At 42.6% G+C, this 14996-nt stretch overlaps 2 protein-coding genes across 2 annotated transcripts in view; both read right to left on the reverse strand.

The window, feature by feature from the left end:
- Positions 1-178, reverse strand: part of NAGPA (N-acetylglucosamine-1-phosphodiester alpha-N-acetylglucosaminidase) — a 13542-nt gene extending 13364 nt beyond the window's left edge. Inside the window, exon 1 of the mRNA XM_085305290.1 lies at positions 6-178. Coding sequence (XP_085161416.1) covers positions 6-178 — 173 coding nt within the window. The remainder of the gene's footprint in view (positions 1-5) is intronic.
- Positions 179-3187: 3009 nt separating this feature from the next.
- CUNH16orf89 (chromosome unknown C16orf89 homolog) lies at positions 3188-14933 on the reverse strand. Its single transcript, XM_085305314.1, has 8 exons — positions 13982-14933; positions 11506-11655; positions 10560-10710; positions 10249-10366; positions 8543-8678; positions 6735-6839; positions 6228-6311; positions 3188-4582 (listed from the first exon to the last, which is right to left on the reverse strand). Exons 1-8 carry the CDS (start codon positions 14154-14156, stop codon positions 4512-4514), a joined length of 990 nt encoding a protein of 329 aa, XP_085161440.1. The 5' UTR covers positions 14157-14933; the 3' UTR covers positions 3188-4511.
- Positions 14934-14996: the final 63 nt, after the last annotated feature.

The raw sequence follows: 14996 nt of genomic DNA on the forward strand, positions 1-14996 counted from the left end.
GTTACGGCCGGCCCGGGGCGGCGGGAGGCGGGCCCGGGGGCAGGTGCCCCTCTTTGGTCCCCGGCTCCCCTTTCCGAAGGGATGTCAGTGCTCTCTGCGGGACACCGGCGCAGCGTTTCGTTGCTCTGCTCTGAGCCGTGCTCTCGCTGAGGGCAGTCCTGCCAGCAGGTCGTTCCATCGGAAATAAAATTTCCGGACTTTTTGAGCTGTAAATGAATGGATCTCTTCGGAGTGCAGCCTGCTCGCTGGCTCACGGCGCTGAAGATGGATCCGATGAATCCCTGTTCCCCCTGCAGGCCAGGCCGGCTGCCGCCCCGATTTGTGACATCCGTGATGCAGAGGGCCGGCTGGAGGGTGCCGGCCCCACAGCACCCGCTCCCACGGGCTCCCCGTGAGGGGTGCGACTAACCTATTTCTCTTCATTCCCTGCATACAAACCAGTTGCTTAAAACAGAGAAGTTTAAAATTTTCATTGGAAAAAAACAAAGAAAGCCTACTGCTGAGTTGCCTTGTCTGCATTTTCTTTGAGCTACTAAGTGACTGGGTTTGGGAGGGGCTGGAGAAAGGAGAAAGCATTGTGAAACCCCCGTTCTTACTGTAAAATGGCTCGTTACATTTGCCTGAGATGAGGTGTATTTACGTGTGTTTAGTCTGTTCAGGCTGGATGATGTTGCTGACGAGTTCAGTTAGTGGCTTCCTCACTTTTAAGTATTTGGTCCTGTAAATGATGTTGTACAAGGCCAGGTATCACATATATGAATGGGGGAAACTAGAGTTGCAGAGCCACATGCCTGAGGGGCAGAAGCCTACGTTTCCTTGGCTAGTGCTAACCAGCTAATGTTCCAGCTCTCCCAGTATATGTGTACCTGGAACAGGTAAGGATGCTGCTCTCTCAGGTACTGGTTGGTGGGAAACTATTATTTTAGAAGTAGACTGGGCAACTTCTTTAGCACAAAGCAGTCCATTAAACAATCAATTAAACAATGACAAATTAAACAAAGAAAGCTTCAATCCAACTACAAACTCACCCAGTCTTTTGCTTAGCTTATAAGAGAGGCCATTATCRCAATGTAAAGTGCAAATGCTACAGGCCCAAAGCTACCTTGGGAAATCCACAGGGAACAGAAACCTGATACAAACTAGAGTGAAAGAAAACAGTTTGTCTGTAAGAACTTTTGGAGAATCTCATAAGCCAGATATATTGGCTCTTCTCTTGCTGATTCACCACTCTCCTTCTTCCTTGTCTGCATCTAGGATATAGATCTACCTGTCTGAAAATACGTCCAACCAACACAAATCTGCCAGAAGAAACTGTCTTCAGGTACTCACTTAAGAACTTCCTCTAACTATGTCACTTCTTTTTACCTTTATAATCATCTTAGGGATTTCTTATTGGGTCAGGTTGTGGAGAAAATGAATTAAGCTGATACAAAGCAATTAGTGAGATTAAAAGGCAGTAACTGAAAGAAAAGTACAGAGTTTGGACTGGTAGAGGATGCTATGGGTGGAGAAAGGGGCATTTTTAAAAGGGGCTTCCCATCCTAATTTCCCTTCCAGAAGCAAGGTTGAGGTTGCAAAACTCAAAAAAATTAAGTGCTATTGTTTTGTCCACTGCTAGCTGTTATCTTAATACAAAGCAGAGAACAACTGATTTTGGATCACGTGTCACATGTACTAAGTAGAATAAAATGAATCTCACAGTTTAGAGCTTGGTGGCCTAGAGGGGAACATTTGGCTTGAGGCTGGGAGTCCTACCTTTGAAAGACTAGTCTTTTCATGTTCACTGCACTGAGCAAGGCACAGAAGACTGCAGTATTAACACAGGCTGTGGGCTCTGCGCTAGGCTGCCTTCAATAGTATTTCAGGCTACCTAGAACTGCTTCCAGATAGAGCTTATTCTGGGACTGTCTCTTTTCAGCACCCCTGTAGCACAGCATCCAGGAGTGTTCTTTAGAATCTGAACAAACAGGAGAACAAACACAAGAAGCAAATTACTTGCTGTTAAACAGTGGCAATAATTTATTATACTAAAATACAGAGAGCCTCAGTAGCCTGCACCCTTTGAAATCATATCGTTTTTATGACTACTGCTAATCTGTACCCCTGCACTGCAGGTATAGTTGGTTCAAATATCTGTTATTAAGATACTCCATTTTGAGCAACTTAAAAAAAAAAAGTAAAAAATTTTGAAAAGGTTTTTACTACAAATATTCTTATGTGGCAGTAAGAGTAGCCATGGTAGCAGCAGGTTTTTGCATAGTTAACTTGAGACTTGACATTAGTGATTTCTGGAATAGTGAACTTTTACTAATCAGAAGGATTTAGGTTTCCATGTCTCCACTTATTGCACCCACAGCAATCTGTCAAAGAGAGAAAGACTGGGATGGATCCTAAGTGCCTGCACTCCCAACATCCTTGTATTGATCTACAAATTAGCATGCAGTGTCTATCTGTCAGGGAGAACATGTTTCATAATAGTCACAGGAACAGACATGACTCGAAAGCTTGTAGCAGCTTTTTTAAGAGCTCTGAAGTATAACCTAGTGCTATAGCACACAGCAGCTAACCGGTCGTTCTGCTTTGGCAAGCATCCTGAGACATTAACATGGATTGCAAAGAAATTAAAAGGAAAATCGCTCTTTCCAGAAGCAGAGTATCTCCAAGTGACTTGGAAAAGAAATYTGCTAACTCAGTGCTGCTCCTGAGAGCAAGTATTGCTGGGATGCACACAAACTGACTGTTTAAGCCAAACAGTCTTAGGGATCTGGTGCTGGGGCTAGACTTTGACCTGCAGAGCTTCCATAGAGAGCTTCCAGAAAAAAATGCAAAAAGCATTTCCAAACTTCCTGAAATGGCACAGGAAGAAAAGGGGGGATCAGCCTTCCAAAATTTTTGATTGTTATTCAACAAATATGAAGAATTTTACATGCAAAAATCAGTTCACTCACAAAATGCACCATCCATTCACTCCTCTATTCCTATTTTCAGAACTTCAGATATAAGTGATGATTATATCATATTTCTCTTTCTGCAGCCAAGTGCTCTGAAGACTAGATAGGCCAAAAGAACTAACAGACACTATATAAACTCACATCACTATTTCTATAAAGCTATTAATAATTTAAGTAATTTTAAGTAATTTAATAAACTGACAGAAAATACAAATAAATGAAATTAGCGGCATTATGCCTCCAGGAAAAAATCAGTCATTGACTCCATGACAGCACGTCATATTTGCACTCTATTCAAGGAAGTAAATACAAAAAGCAGTTTGCCTTTTGCATTATGTGAATACACTACCATAAGCAAGTAGCTGTCAGATAATAGGTTAGAATGAAACAAAAGATCCCCAAAGCATAAATCTCCTACAGGTTTGCATGATGTGTCTGGCAATACCAGGGGTGTATGTGTAAAGGTAGCTTAGGGATCTGGGACAGTGCTCTGCCCTTGAAAAGACCTGAGTCTTTATTTCTCTAATCAGAAAAAAGATTCATTCCAAATCTGATCCTTGAGCAAACATTCAAGGCTTTACTATCTTGCTGAGCCAGTATGCCCACATATCTAATTAGCTGCATGCTGTAAGAGGTTTTACTGTTGCTATAAATTTGCTGGTAGGCAATATGGAGAACTGAATTCTAGTGGAAGTTAAATATCTAACATTTGTTTTTGAAATATTGGTAAAAGAAATAAAAATTTTGCAAAATAGCCAGAGTACTACGATGGCAACATTCAGAGTGGGTGGCCATCAGGGTCTGCGGAAGAGCATCCTTTATTCATGTCTATCCATAGGGAAGAAATACCATTTGTTCTTTGCACTGTGTGATACATTTTGTGTCACTCATGGTCAATGTATCTAACTGAGCTTCAAGCTCCTGGAAAAGGCTCTAACTTAGTGTTTCAGCCTGGGGTTCATCAATTACTTCCACAGGGTGTTGGCAAGGTAATAACGTAAATGTTTGTGTCACGAGCCTTCTGTTTGCTCTTGACATTTCCATTTCATTGGCATTTCCACTAGAAAAATAGGTATCAAACTGAAAAATAGTTGAAAATTGCTTATTACATGTATATACTAGAACCCAGTGGAATGCAGGTGTTGAAGATATTTAGTACCTGGCAGGATCAAGGCTGGAGGCAGCAAATTCAGAGATACACAGAAATAACCAGGATATTAATCCAGTTCCAATAAAGCTGAAGAGCTCTTTGGAAATAGCAGAATTTGAGCTAGAGAAAACTGTATGTATTCAGTGGTAATAGGGCTGCACTGAAATAATCTCTGACCCTCTGGGATACTCTGAAACTTGTTAGTAAAAACAGCATTGTGCAGGACTATCCAGCATTGCTATAATTAAAAACTGCCTCCCAAAGTGAAGCTGCTCTTTGTATTGCAGGAGAAGATTGCGCTGTAAAGTCATTTCACTCTGAAGTGAGCACTGGTATTATTCAAGAGCCAATCAATCACCTCTGTGTGGAAGTGGCATTCCCAGTTGACAGTCTGCAATGCACCGACATTCTCAGCAGTAATAGTACAGGAACCCCCCAAGCGCTCCTACTGCAACAGCTGTGTTATGAGCGGAACATCCATCTGTGGAGAAAGTTATTGAATGTTGTTACATGGCTTGCATAGCGGATGATCTGTGTTCCTAATTTTAAATCTATATGCATTCTTAAGGCTATGATAGAGTTTAGTTAGGGAGATCAAATGGTAAAATTGAACTGGGAGTCAAAACTCCAATTAGATTTTATACTCAGCTTTGCCCCAAGATTTGTGTGACCTTGGGTTCAGCATTTGACCTTGAATAAAATACTCTCCGTGCTTTACTTTACCCGGCCATTGAGATAAGATTCTTCTACCTAACAGGAACATTGAGAGTCTACGGAAATATTTGAAAAGTACTTTGAGAGCTCCGGAAAAAAAAAATCTCCCCTTCATATAACAAAAAAAAATTTTATTTCATAATATGAATCTATCTATCACAATAAGAATAGCTTCAGTTGCTATCCCTCAGTGCAAGACACATGCATTTCCAAAGATCAGAAGCAGGGACAGCCAGATAGATTAATATCTGAGTTTCTACATGAGCTGAAGATAAAAGAATTTTAGGATTTCTGAATTTCCTTAGCATCCTGCTTAAGAACTCAGATAGGGAGACATTAGACTCATTTCACAGATGATAATGAACATTAGCTCTCTGAGTACTTTAAACAGGCTGCTTTGCATAACATAAGCAGCATTTGTTCAAGTGTTCTACAAATGCTGTATATAGTGTCTTTCAGAAGCACTTTCTCTTTCGTAAGACTGTATTGATACATGGTAAGATGATAATATAGTTGAACTGATAAATGTGAAATTTAGCCAATTTTTACGTCAACAAGTTAACTGCAAATGGACCCAGTGTTTGTAAATACTTGTTGGTCAGGACCCTGAGKGCACCAACAGACCTTAATTTCCCTGACTGGTTTCACCTGGCACTTCCACCCCACTCCTTACCAACTCCCTCCCCCCACCCTCCCTTTGCCTGTACACCTCATGTAAGCTCAGGCCTGGCTGGCTCTTCAGTTCTTGCCTGAGCTATGTCATGACTATTCCTATTTCTAGTCCTGTTCCTGAATTGTTGTTTGGCTCTCCTGGATTGACTTTGGACTTGTTAACTTGCTTTGCTTGATGATCACCAGACCTGCTGATAGGACCTGTTGCTGTCACCACCCTGCTCTGCTGTCCTGGCTCAGGTAGCTGTGGGATGGTGCTGTGTTTGTGAGATCATTACCGGGCCTGTGCTGCTCCCTCGGTCACCCTTGGCTTGCCTTCCCTTAGGAAACAACTGGCCCGTGCTGCTCTCAGGCATTGTTACTCAGATTATTTTTTCCAATCCTACTTCAGCCTGACTTTGCTGATTTGTTCAACGCAGGTACAGATTTGAGTTATCATTCTGCACTCATGCTGTAAGATTTCCCTTGCAAGTTACTATCACTTAACAGAAAGATTCCTTCCTGGCAAAAAAGTTGGAGACTATTTCGGGATCACACAAGCATTTGTGATACCTTCTATTTCTGCAAACTTTCGTGCAGAGAAAAGAAAAACACTTATGTAAGAAAAAGAAGTTAGAATTACCTTGGCAACAATGGTTTTGATTTATATTAGTGAGAAGTTTATGCAGCAATTGTTCAGTACTAACTGGAACAAAGCTTTCCAAAAATCCCTCTCCTTTAAGTACTTCCACCATTTTTACCTGCGAACAACATCTCCCTTCTCTTAATTCTCCTTAGCAGGTGCTTTTGGTCTGTTCCAGCAGAGGTCTGTTTAAAATCTTCACCTGAAAAAGAAGAAATAATTACCCCTCAATGTGGAGGGCTCTTTCATTCATAGTGAGGACAAATCTTGCTAATGCCTCTCTTTCTGAAGTTAGTTTTCTCAAAGATTAGGTGTCCTTATGTTACAGCTGACAAGATGGACTTCAAGGGAGGAAGTATATTACAAATGGGTTAGGGTTCTGGGAATCAATGTAAGTSGGTATATTTTTTAGCACTGAGGCTGGTGTAGCATTTGTGAAAGGTTTGGGGCATGAAAAACATTAATAATTGTTCTTCTTTCCAGTGGAGATATGGAGAACATTCCTTGAATCTGTATTTTCAGTAAGACTCAACAGAAATGCTGTATCCTAGCCCTTTGATTTGCAGTCTAAATCTTATATGTTTGGATCATAACACATCACTGCTGTAGGTTAAGGCTTACTCACCAGGCTTTCCAAAGCATCCTTCCTTAGGCTTCTGCCAAGTGAGAATGGCCTTGAGCCATCGGAGTTTGTAGAAGTCTGAGAAACCAGACATGCCACAGAACATAACTGGAGCGGGAGGGAGGAAGGGACAGAAAAACATAACTTTTTTTGTCATGTTTGCATCCTCATATATTTGATCTCCAGTAAGAAAGATGTTGATAAACCTTAACCAAAAGAATCAATGTTATGTTATCTAATCCGGGCAATCTGTTTTATTCTTTGGATTTAGGCAAATAAATTGCCAAATAAATTCCAGGCTCAAATGCTGGCCTTTTTGGTATAGATAATGCATGTAATGGAATTATAAGCTTTATTTTATACAGTTTGCTTAATTTGGGACAAAGTTTCAGATTGTAAAATTCAAGCATCTGAAGCTGAAGTTTGAAATCATAGAATTAGTAAAGTTGGAAGGGACCTCTGGAGATAATCTAGTCCAACCTCCCTGCTCAAGCAGGGTCACCTAGAGCATGTTAGACAGGGTTGCATCCAGGCGGGCCTTGAACATCTCCAGAGAAGGAGACTCCACAGCGTCTCTGGGCAACCTGTGCCAGGGCTCCCTCACTCTCACAGGGAAGAAATTCCCCCTCACGGTCAGGCAGAACTTCCCGTGCTTCAATTTCTGCCCATTGCCTCTTGTGCTGTCACACAGGACAACTGTAAAGAGTTTGTCCCCGTCCCCTTGACACCCTCCCTTCAGGTACTTGTACACATTGATCAGATTCCCCCCCCCCCCATCCTTCTCTTCCCCAGGCTGAAGAGGCCCAGCTCTCACAGCTGTTCCTCATAAGGCAGGTGCTCCAGCCCTCTCATCATCTTCATAGCCCCGTGCTGGACTCTCTCCAGTAGCTCCRTGTCTCTCTTGTCCTGGGGAGCCCAGAACTGGACACAGTACTGGAGATGAGGCCTCCCCAGGGCTGAGSAGAGGGGCAGGATCACCTCCCTCAACCTGCTGGCAACACTCTTCCTAAGGCACCCCAGGAGACCATTGGCCTTCTTAGCCACAAGGGCATGTTGCTGGCTCACGGTCAACCTGTCATCCACCAGCACTCCCAGGTCCTTCTCTGCAGAGCTGCTCTCCAGCAGGTCAGTCCCCCAGCTCGTACTGGTGCATGGGGTTATTCCTCCCTAGGTGCAGGACCCTGCACTTGCCCTTGTTGAACCTCAGGAGGTTCCTCTCCGCCCAGCTCTCCAGCCTGTCCAGGTCTCTCTGAATGGCCGCACAGCCCTTGGGTGTGTCAGCCACTCCTCCCAGCTTGGGATCATCAGCAAACTCGCAGAGGAGGCACTCTGTCCCCTCATCCAGGTCATTGATGAATAAGTTGAACAGGATGGGACCCAGTACTGAGCCCTGGGGAATTCCACTAGCCACAGGCCTCCAACTGGACTCCGCGCCACTGACGATGACCCTCTGAGCTCTGCCTTTCAGCCAGTTCTCAATCCACCTCACTGTCCACTCACCTAGCCCACACTTCCTGAGCTTATCTAGGAGGATGTCAGGGGAGACAGTGTCAAAAGCCTTGCTGAAGTCAAGGTACACAGCGTCCACTGCTCTCCCCTCATCTACCCAGACAGTCATTCCATCATAAAAGGCTATCAGATTGGTTAAGCAGGATTTCTGCTTAATGCTGTGTAATTCACTACTTTTACATAGCAAATGTCTTCTATAAGCTTTTGTTTGATGATTCACTGCCCTGGAAGYGAAAGGTTTACTTTTATTATTTAACAATAACATCTGCCATATTGTGATTAACTGGGAACAGGTTACRTACTATTTTCCATGAAGAGGTCTCGAGAAGAAAACTTGAATCCATTGCTTTCAATTGCCAGGTTTATTTTCATCATGCTAGCACAGAAAATGTTCTTGTAATACTGGGCCCTCAGGAACACAGGATCTGAGCAGCCCTTCTAGATGAAGAGGAGAATTGAAATATTGCATTTTATTAGACTCTTTCTTTCCCCCCTACCTCCAGTCTGCAGTAGGGAAGACTGGATCTGCAAGCTGTTATTTAGAATTGAAAATCCTATCTTGATTCAAKTATTCTGTGACCATTCAGTCTAATAACACTATTTTTAGCAAGAAGCATTTTCATGCTCTCCATAAATATAACTTTTCTTCTTAAGATACCTAGGGGGAATTGAGAAGAACATCGATATATGATCCCTCTACAGGAAGCAGGGACTATCAACAAATTCAAGATTGTAACAGTATATGAAATAATATTTTAAACCAGCTTGTTTGTGTGTCAATACATAGTTCTCCCAACAAATATATACGTTGTTTTGTGCCTAAGCACTAGTTAAGTACAAGTATCATAGAACTGGTTACTGAGTGTGTCACAAATAATATGCATGCTATCCTATGCAACTGAAAAGTCTGTTGTATAGTCTTCATGATAAAGCACCTAAATAAAATATTGGAGCGCTAATATAAAATACTGGATATTGAATTTATCTAAACAGAAAGAAGTGGCCTTATGAAATCATAGTGGGAAGATGGGGGTGGGGGGGAGAACATGGCCAATAAAACTGCAAACATACTCCCAGGTATCTTATTTAGGGTACTTGCGGGTGGAATTAGAACCAGAGGTCTCTTGCTTTGTYTATACCTAGCTTGGATGCATTGTTCAGAGAAACCTGCCTTATGCCAGAGGTTAGGTTTGTTTTCCCCTTCCTGCCCTTCTTCCCAGTTTCTCTTTAATTCTTTCTCCTTCATCTTCCTCTTGATGCAGCCTCCCCTTGCTTTTTTTTATTATTTTTTTTCTCTTCTACTCCAGACTTTCTTCTGTCAGGGAAGATGATTTCTAGGTTTATGGTTGTCTCCTTTGACAGACAGTTGGCAGCATCAGAGCTGCTCTTGCCATAATTTAGGCATTTTCTTGATGTATTCTGATTCATTGAAATGAATCAATGAATCAGTAGTTACCTCCTAAACAAAGTGCAACAAGCTAGTTACTATGTAATCTATCCTCTCCTSCCCCATGTTTTTTTCTAGACATACCACTGATGCAGGCTGTTTTTTTTCCCCTCTCCYTGTATTCACCCAGTCCTAACAGAATTCTAGGTCCAGCTTCACCAAGAGTTTCTCTTTACCTCTTGTAATCACCTGTATCTTTCAGATCAACTCTTCTAGAAAGACTCTCTTTCCTTTACTCATGTCTACCATTTTGTTTATGTTACCATAAAAAATTGTCTTTCTTCAGTGTAGAACTAAATGATTGCACTGCCTCTTCTGCCTTCTTTTTTACCTGCTTTCCTGTAAAAAATGGAATTTGAATTTTTTGTTTGCTTCTGAACTCCAAAACATTGGATTACCACCTGGATAGTCCTAAGTACGTAAATATCTCTAGTGAGACTTTACTCTTCCTCTTTGTTGATTCTAACTTCCTACTGCACAATCTAACATGTCATATTGCTTTGTTTCTCTGTGTTGGCTGCCATGATTGATAAATCTTGGATAACAAAACTTGTCACTTACCATATCAGCAAACATGAAGTAAAAAAGCTGATGGGACARGGAGTAATCTGAACAACCAGGCTTTGTCATTATATTCCTACAGGTGCTTGTGACAATGCAGGACTTTCCACTTTCTTTCCTGTATAGGAACAGCAACAGAGTTCCTGAGTTTGATAYGAACTGCTCAGATAAGACATGTTCTGCTTCCTGTACATGTGCAGAAGATTGTAAATCTCATTCCCTGCTTGTCAGTGTAAACGTTAGCAGAAGGTAGAAACGCCTCGTAAAACAGTGGCAGTAAAAAAATACCTGCCTGTATTTTTAAAACATACCATGTTCCCAGCAAATACGTCAAGCACGAGTCACTCATTTCCTCTGTAAGACACTTAGTACTACCAAATGCAGTGTAGGACAGCAAGGAATCAGTTTGGTTCCACGACTGAGGAAAGACCCAAAAATGTGGTCCTAAAATTGGTTCAAATTCTGAAAGCAAATCAAAGAAGTCCCATAATTAGTGTTGTGGTGGAGGGAGTTGCCAGGTCCTGCCTGATTTCTTAAATGTCTGTGTGTACCCAAGAGTACTCATGCATGCGTATGCATGTAGCTAGCTATTCTGCAGAAATATCCATTTAAAGTCTGTGTCTGAGGTAAAGCCATCTTGTGGACACACCATAGAGTGAGGTGCTTTCTTTCTGCCCAAAGCAACAGAAGCAAAATGGACCCTATAAAAACAAATGGCAGCGCCACAGAATGATAGGTATGTAATTTAGAAAAAAGCTATGCCAGAAAAAACTCTTATTTTTCAAAATATATTGATTAAGTGGCACTGCTACTCCACTGTCAAGCCACCAGGGCTTTGAAGAGACCAAACAGGGATGTTGTGAAATAGACAATGGATTTAGTTCTAGTGACTTTAAAAAATGCACTGGGCATATAATGCAAAGATGAGCAAGCCTGAAACTAATCTCTCTGTGACTCAGAGCTAACTATCCCTGCTATGCAGACTTGCCCTCAGTGAATCAAAAAAAATCAGCAGCAGGATCATAACTCCCAAGAACTCAAACTTGTGCGCTGACGTTCCAACTTCTCACTAGCCCTTCTTTTCTAAGCATTTCCAGGATGTATACCAAATATTGGCTTCAGTCTAAGTAAATCGTGCTTCTTCACTTGCATCTTTGTTCAGAGTCATTGCATAAAGGAAAAATATTGTAATACAAATAGCTCAAACTTGAACAAGAATTATTTTTCTTTACCACCATTAGTACAACTTACTTTTACCTTTGAAATATTTGGGATCATTCTGTGCTAGAAAATGTTTTGCTCTTTCAATCAAAGAAGACAACTTCCTCAGCAAGCTTTCAATTTGGGCATGCTGAGCAAGAGATTCATGTGCTGACAATGATTTTTCTAGGATTCCTTTCAAATAACCTGCAGAAAGAAAGAAAGATTTTTGCATAAGAGCATGAACTCCCAGCCCATCCCTTATTTTTTTTTAATTGTAAAATACAGAGTTTTGTAGCTCTCTCTAGTGACTGCCATCCCCCCCAACACACACTTTTATTTTCTTTAAGTGAGATGTAACCTGGATAATGTTAAGCAATCCAATCCAATGTACTATTGTGCTAATCTAAGGAGCATCTCATTTTGTTTGATTAGCAAGTACCTTACTGCCAAGCAGAATGCTACTGTAACTAGAAGCCAAACTATTTCTTGATGTAATATGAAGAAAGAAGGAAGAAACTACAGCATGGCAATATGTTAAGCTGATTKCTGTAAGATGACATGTTTTGATGTTGCAGAGGAAATCAAGTACTTCTATATTCCTCCTTTTTTCTTTTTTTCTTTTTCTTTTATACATGTTAAGTCTTGGGAAAACAGTTGTGTTTGTTCTGTAAATACAGGCTTTTGCATAGACGAGCTGTCTGAAAGTTTGTTCTGTGCTTCAGGCTTTTGGTGTGGAGTCCATTCTTTTTTTGCAAACCATGAATTAGAGGTTCCAGGAAGGAAAGTGGCTGTGTACACACTGATTCACCTCAACTCCAGGAGAAACTGTGTTCTCTTACTTTGGAGGTACTATAGTCCATATCAATGGTTTCTTCTCCATTGAAAAACTGATTTGGAAAATTCCAGACAACATTTCCTGGAAGAAAAAAACTAACGCTTTATGTGGGAAAAACATAATATTATGAGCTTTCAAAATCATATGTGTTTGTTTAGCCTTCTATGGTTATATAACTTCAAAAATACATAAAAAAAAGATGATCTCTAAAATAGTCACACATGCACAGGTGATTTCTGAAAGCAATTTTCATGACTCTGGGACTAGATTGACTTTTTCTGAGCACTTGAAACTAGGTATACTAGGAAAGAGGTTGCCAGCTGGTCTTATACAGCGTGCTTCAGCTTTCGGCTGCCTCTCAGACTTCTCTGCAGGGAAGGCAATTAAGGAGACAGTTGTTGAGACAGATCTTAGCTCTTCACTGTTTTCACATTATTTATGAAGCTGACTTCACATCCAGAAGAGGAAAAAGTATGGTATAGTTTCAATGGCTGCTAATCCAGCAAGGCTCAATCAGCCAGATAGTATCTATAGGGGGGGGGGGGGGAAGGGGGAAGAGGATTTATCAAATGCTATGAAGTTCTCTACATGGACCAAGGGATCACTCATGCTTCTTTTGTAGCCAGGGACTTATTAATCAGATGTGAGATGGCTGATAATCACTTCTCTTGTTATATGTTTGCATACTGTACTTTGTGCTCCTGTGAACCTGGCTTTAGGCTGTTCATAGGGAGTTGGAAATGCTCACAGTGCGTTCTGTTAGTCCTTTAATTTCTGTATAAAAAGAAAAATGCAACACATGATAAACAGCGGTAAATGCTACTGTTGACTGGTTGYGGATCTGTTTGTGTTCCAAGCTTACGTTAGTGATGTTACATTACTACTTTTATTGTCTTCATACAAACTACACTGGCTTCTTTTTTAAAATAAAAATCCTCACCCAAATATCAGATCTTGGCCCTTTATAGAGGTGACTGGAATTTATCCACACACACAAAGCAGCCACATAGACCATCTCCTACTCAAGAGCATCTCCTGCACACTGGAAGGAGCGTAGATGGGCTCAGAGAGTGCTTCCGCTCTCTCTGCTGCACCTACAGTTTGGGTGAGGAAGGTACTGAAAAAGGGCTAGGGGACAATGCCATTGAATTCTCATCCCAGCCTCAGCCATGGCCCCTTGGGAGATGGCAGCATTGCTGCTGAATGTAGTATGGAGCATGCATAAGTTGACTGTGACTTGCATTACTCCCCAAAATTGTAAAAGCAACTTGTATCAATTGTTAGGTTGAGTTATACAGGAAGATACAATAAGCAGCATTATCAAACAGATTAGAGTTTGAAATACTCTTCTTGCAGCTCATTCCATTCCTCCCAACACAGAGATTAACCCAAGTGATGCCTTGTAAAAAAATAAGAAAAAACAAAGTTTCTTCTAAGACATACATTTTATATAAAGAACAGCTGGATCACTGCTGCTGTTGTCACATTTAAGGAGCTAACTCTTCAAAAAGAAGAGTCTTCTCTTTTTCTTTTTCAAAAAGAAGAGTGAAGACTTCAAAACTAAGAATTTGGAAATCTTACAGGATACATCGTGATACTAGCAATCAGGTCTACTTACATAAAAAGCAAATTTAAAGGTGAGAAGGTTGGTATCAGCTTAGTCTGACATTTTTTGAAGCAACTGAGTGTCAGTACCTTGCAAAATATGAAATCCCAACACCGCATCTAAATTGATGTCCTGATACTGACTYTCCATGAAGAGAGTCGCCTTCTCAAGCGCAAAGATGACAGGGCTCTTCACATCAGGCTCACTTTTCAACAAGCTGGACTTGGAGAGAGCGAGCAGCAGCAAGAGGAGAGTGCAGGACATGGCTACTCTGTCCAGAGACGCTCGTGTAAGCTGCAAACATCAGCTGCTTGCTGCGGCTCCTATTCTGTGTGACTGGATGCTTCCCCTTGCCTGCATAAGCACAGGTACGCTGCGGTCTCGCAGAAAGCCTGGCTGCTATCTTCAGTGCTAGGTGAGTGTCTTGTTCCTTTTAACGTCAGCCGAAGCACTTGGCGATTCGGTTTGCCAGRTCAAATCCAGTCCTCTGTCCTTAGCGTGGGTTCAGCATCTGTCAGCAGCAATTCGTTGGGAGGAATCTGTCGGCCTGTGCCTGAGAAAGGGAAATCATCTCCGCGCAGCCAGGAGGGCCCGTGTTGGTGCAGGTGCACCCACGGGCAGGTGGGGGACGTGCTGCGGGGACTGGTAAAGGCAGATCACTCTTCACAGCACGAATCGGGCCTCGTCCCGCTCCGCGCCCCGGGGCCAAGCRTCCGGCCCACCACGGCCGTGGCCACCTCTGGAGCGGTGCGGGGAGCGGGGCAGGCTTTGCCAGCGTTCTCGGAAGAAGGGGGAGTTGCGGGTGTGGAAACGAAAGGCTAAGGAGAGGATGGGCTTCGCCGCACGCTACGGCACGCGGGGCCTTCACCCGGGGAATTCCTTCTTCCCGTACCCAGGCTCAACGCTGCCCGGCTGGAGAGGCCTAAGGGAGCGGCTGCGTGGCTCCGCAGCGTGTAACCTACGCGGAAAGACGGACTCGGCCCCCCCCGGGGTTGGCAGATCTCGCGGCGGGGAGCGCCCGGCTCCGGAGCACCGGCCTCGCCGGCCGGGAGGGAGGGAGGGAGGGAGGGAGGGAGCGGGCGGCGCCGCGCCGCGCCGCGCCCC

The sequence above is a fragment of the Rhea americana genome, unplaced genomic scaffold (assembly GCF_003343005.1).
Source record: "Rhea americana isolate MKP2758 unplaced genomic scaffold, rheAme1 scaffold_219, whole genome shotgun sequence".
Taxonomy (NCBI): domain Eukaryota; kingdom Metazoa; phylum Chordata; class Aves; order Rheiformes; family Rheidae; genus Rhea; species Rhea americana.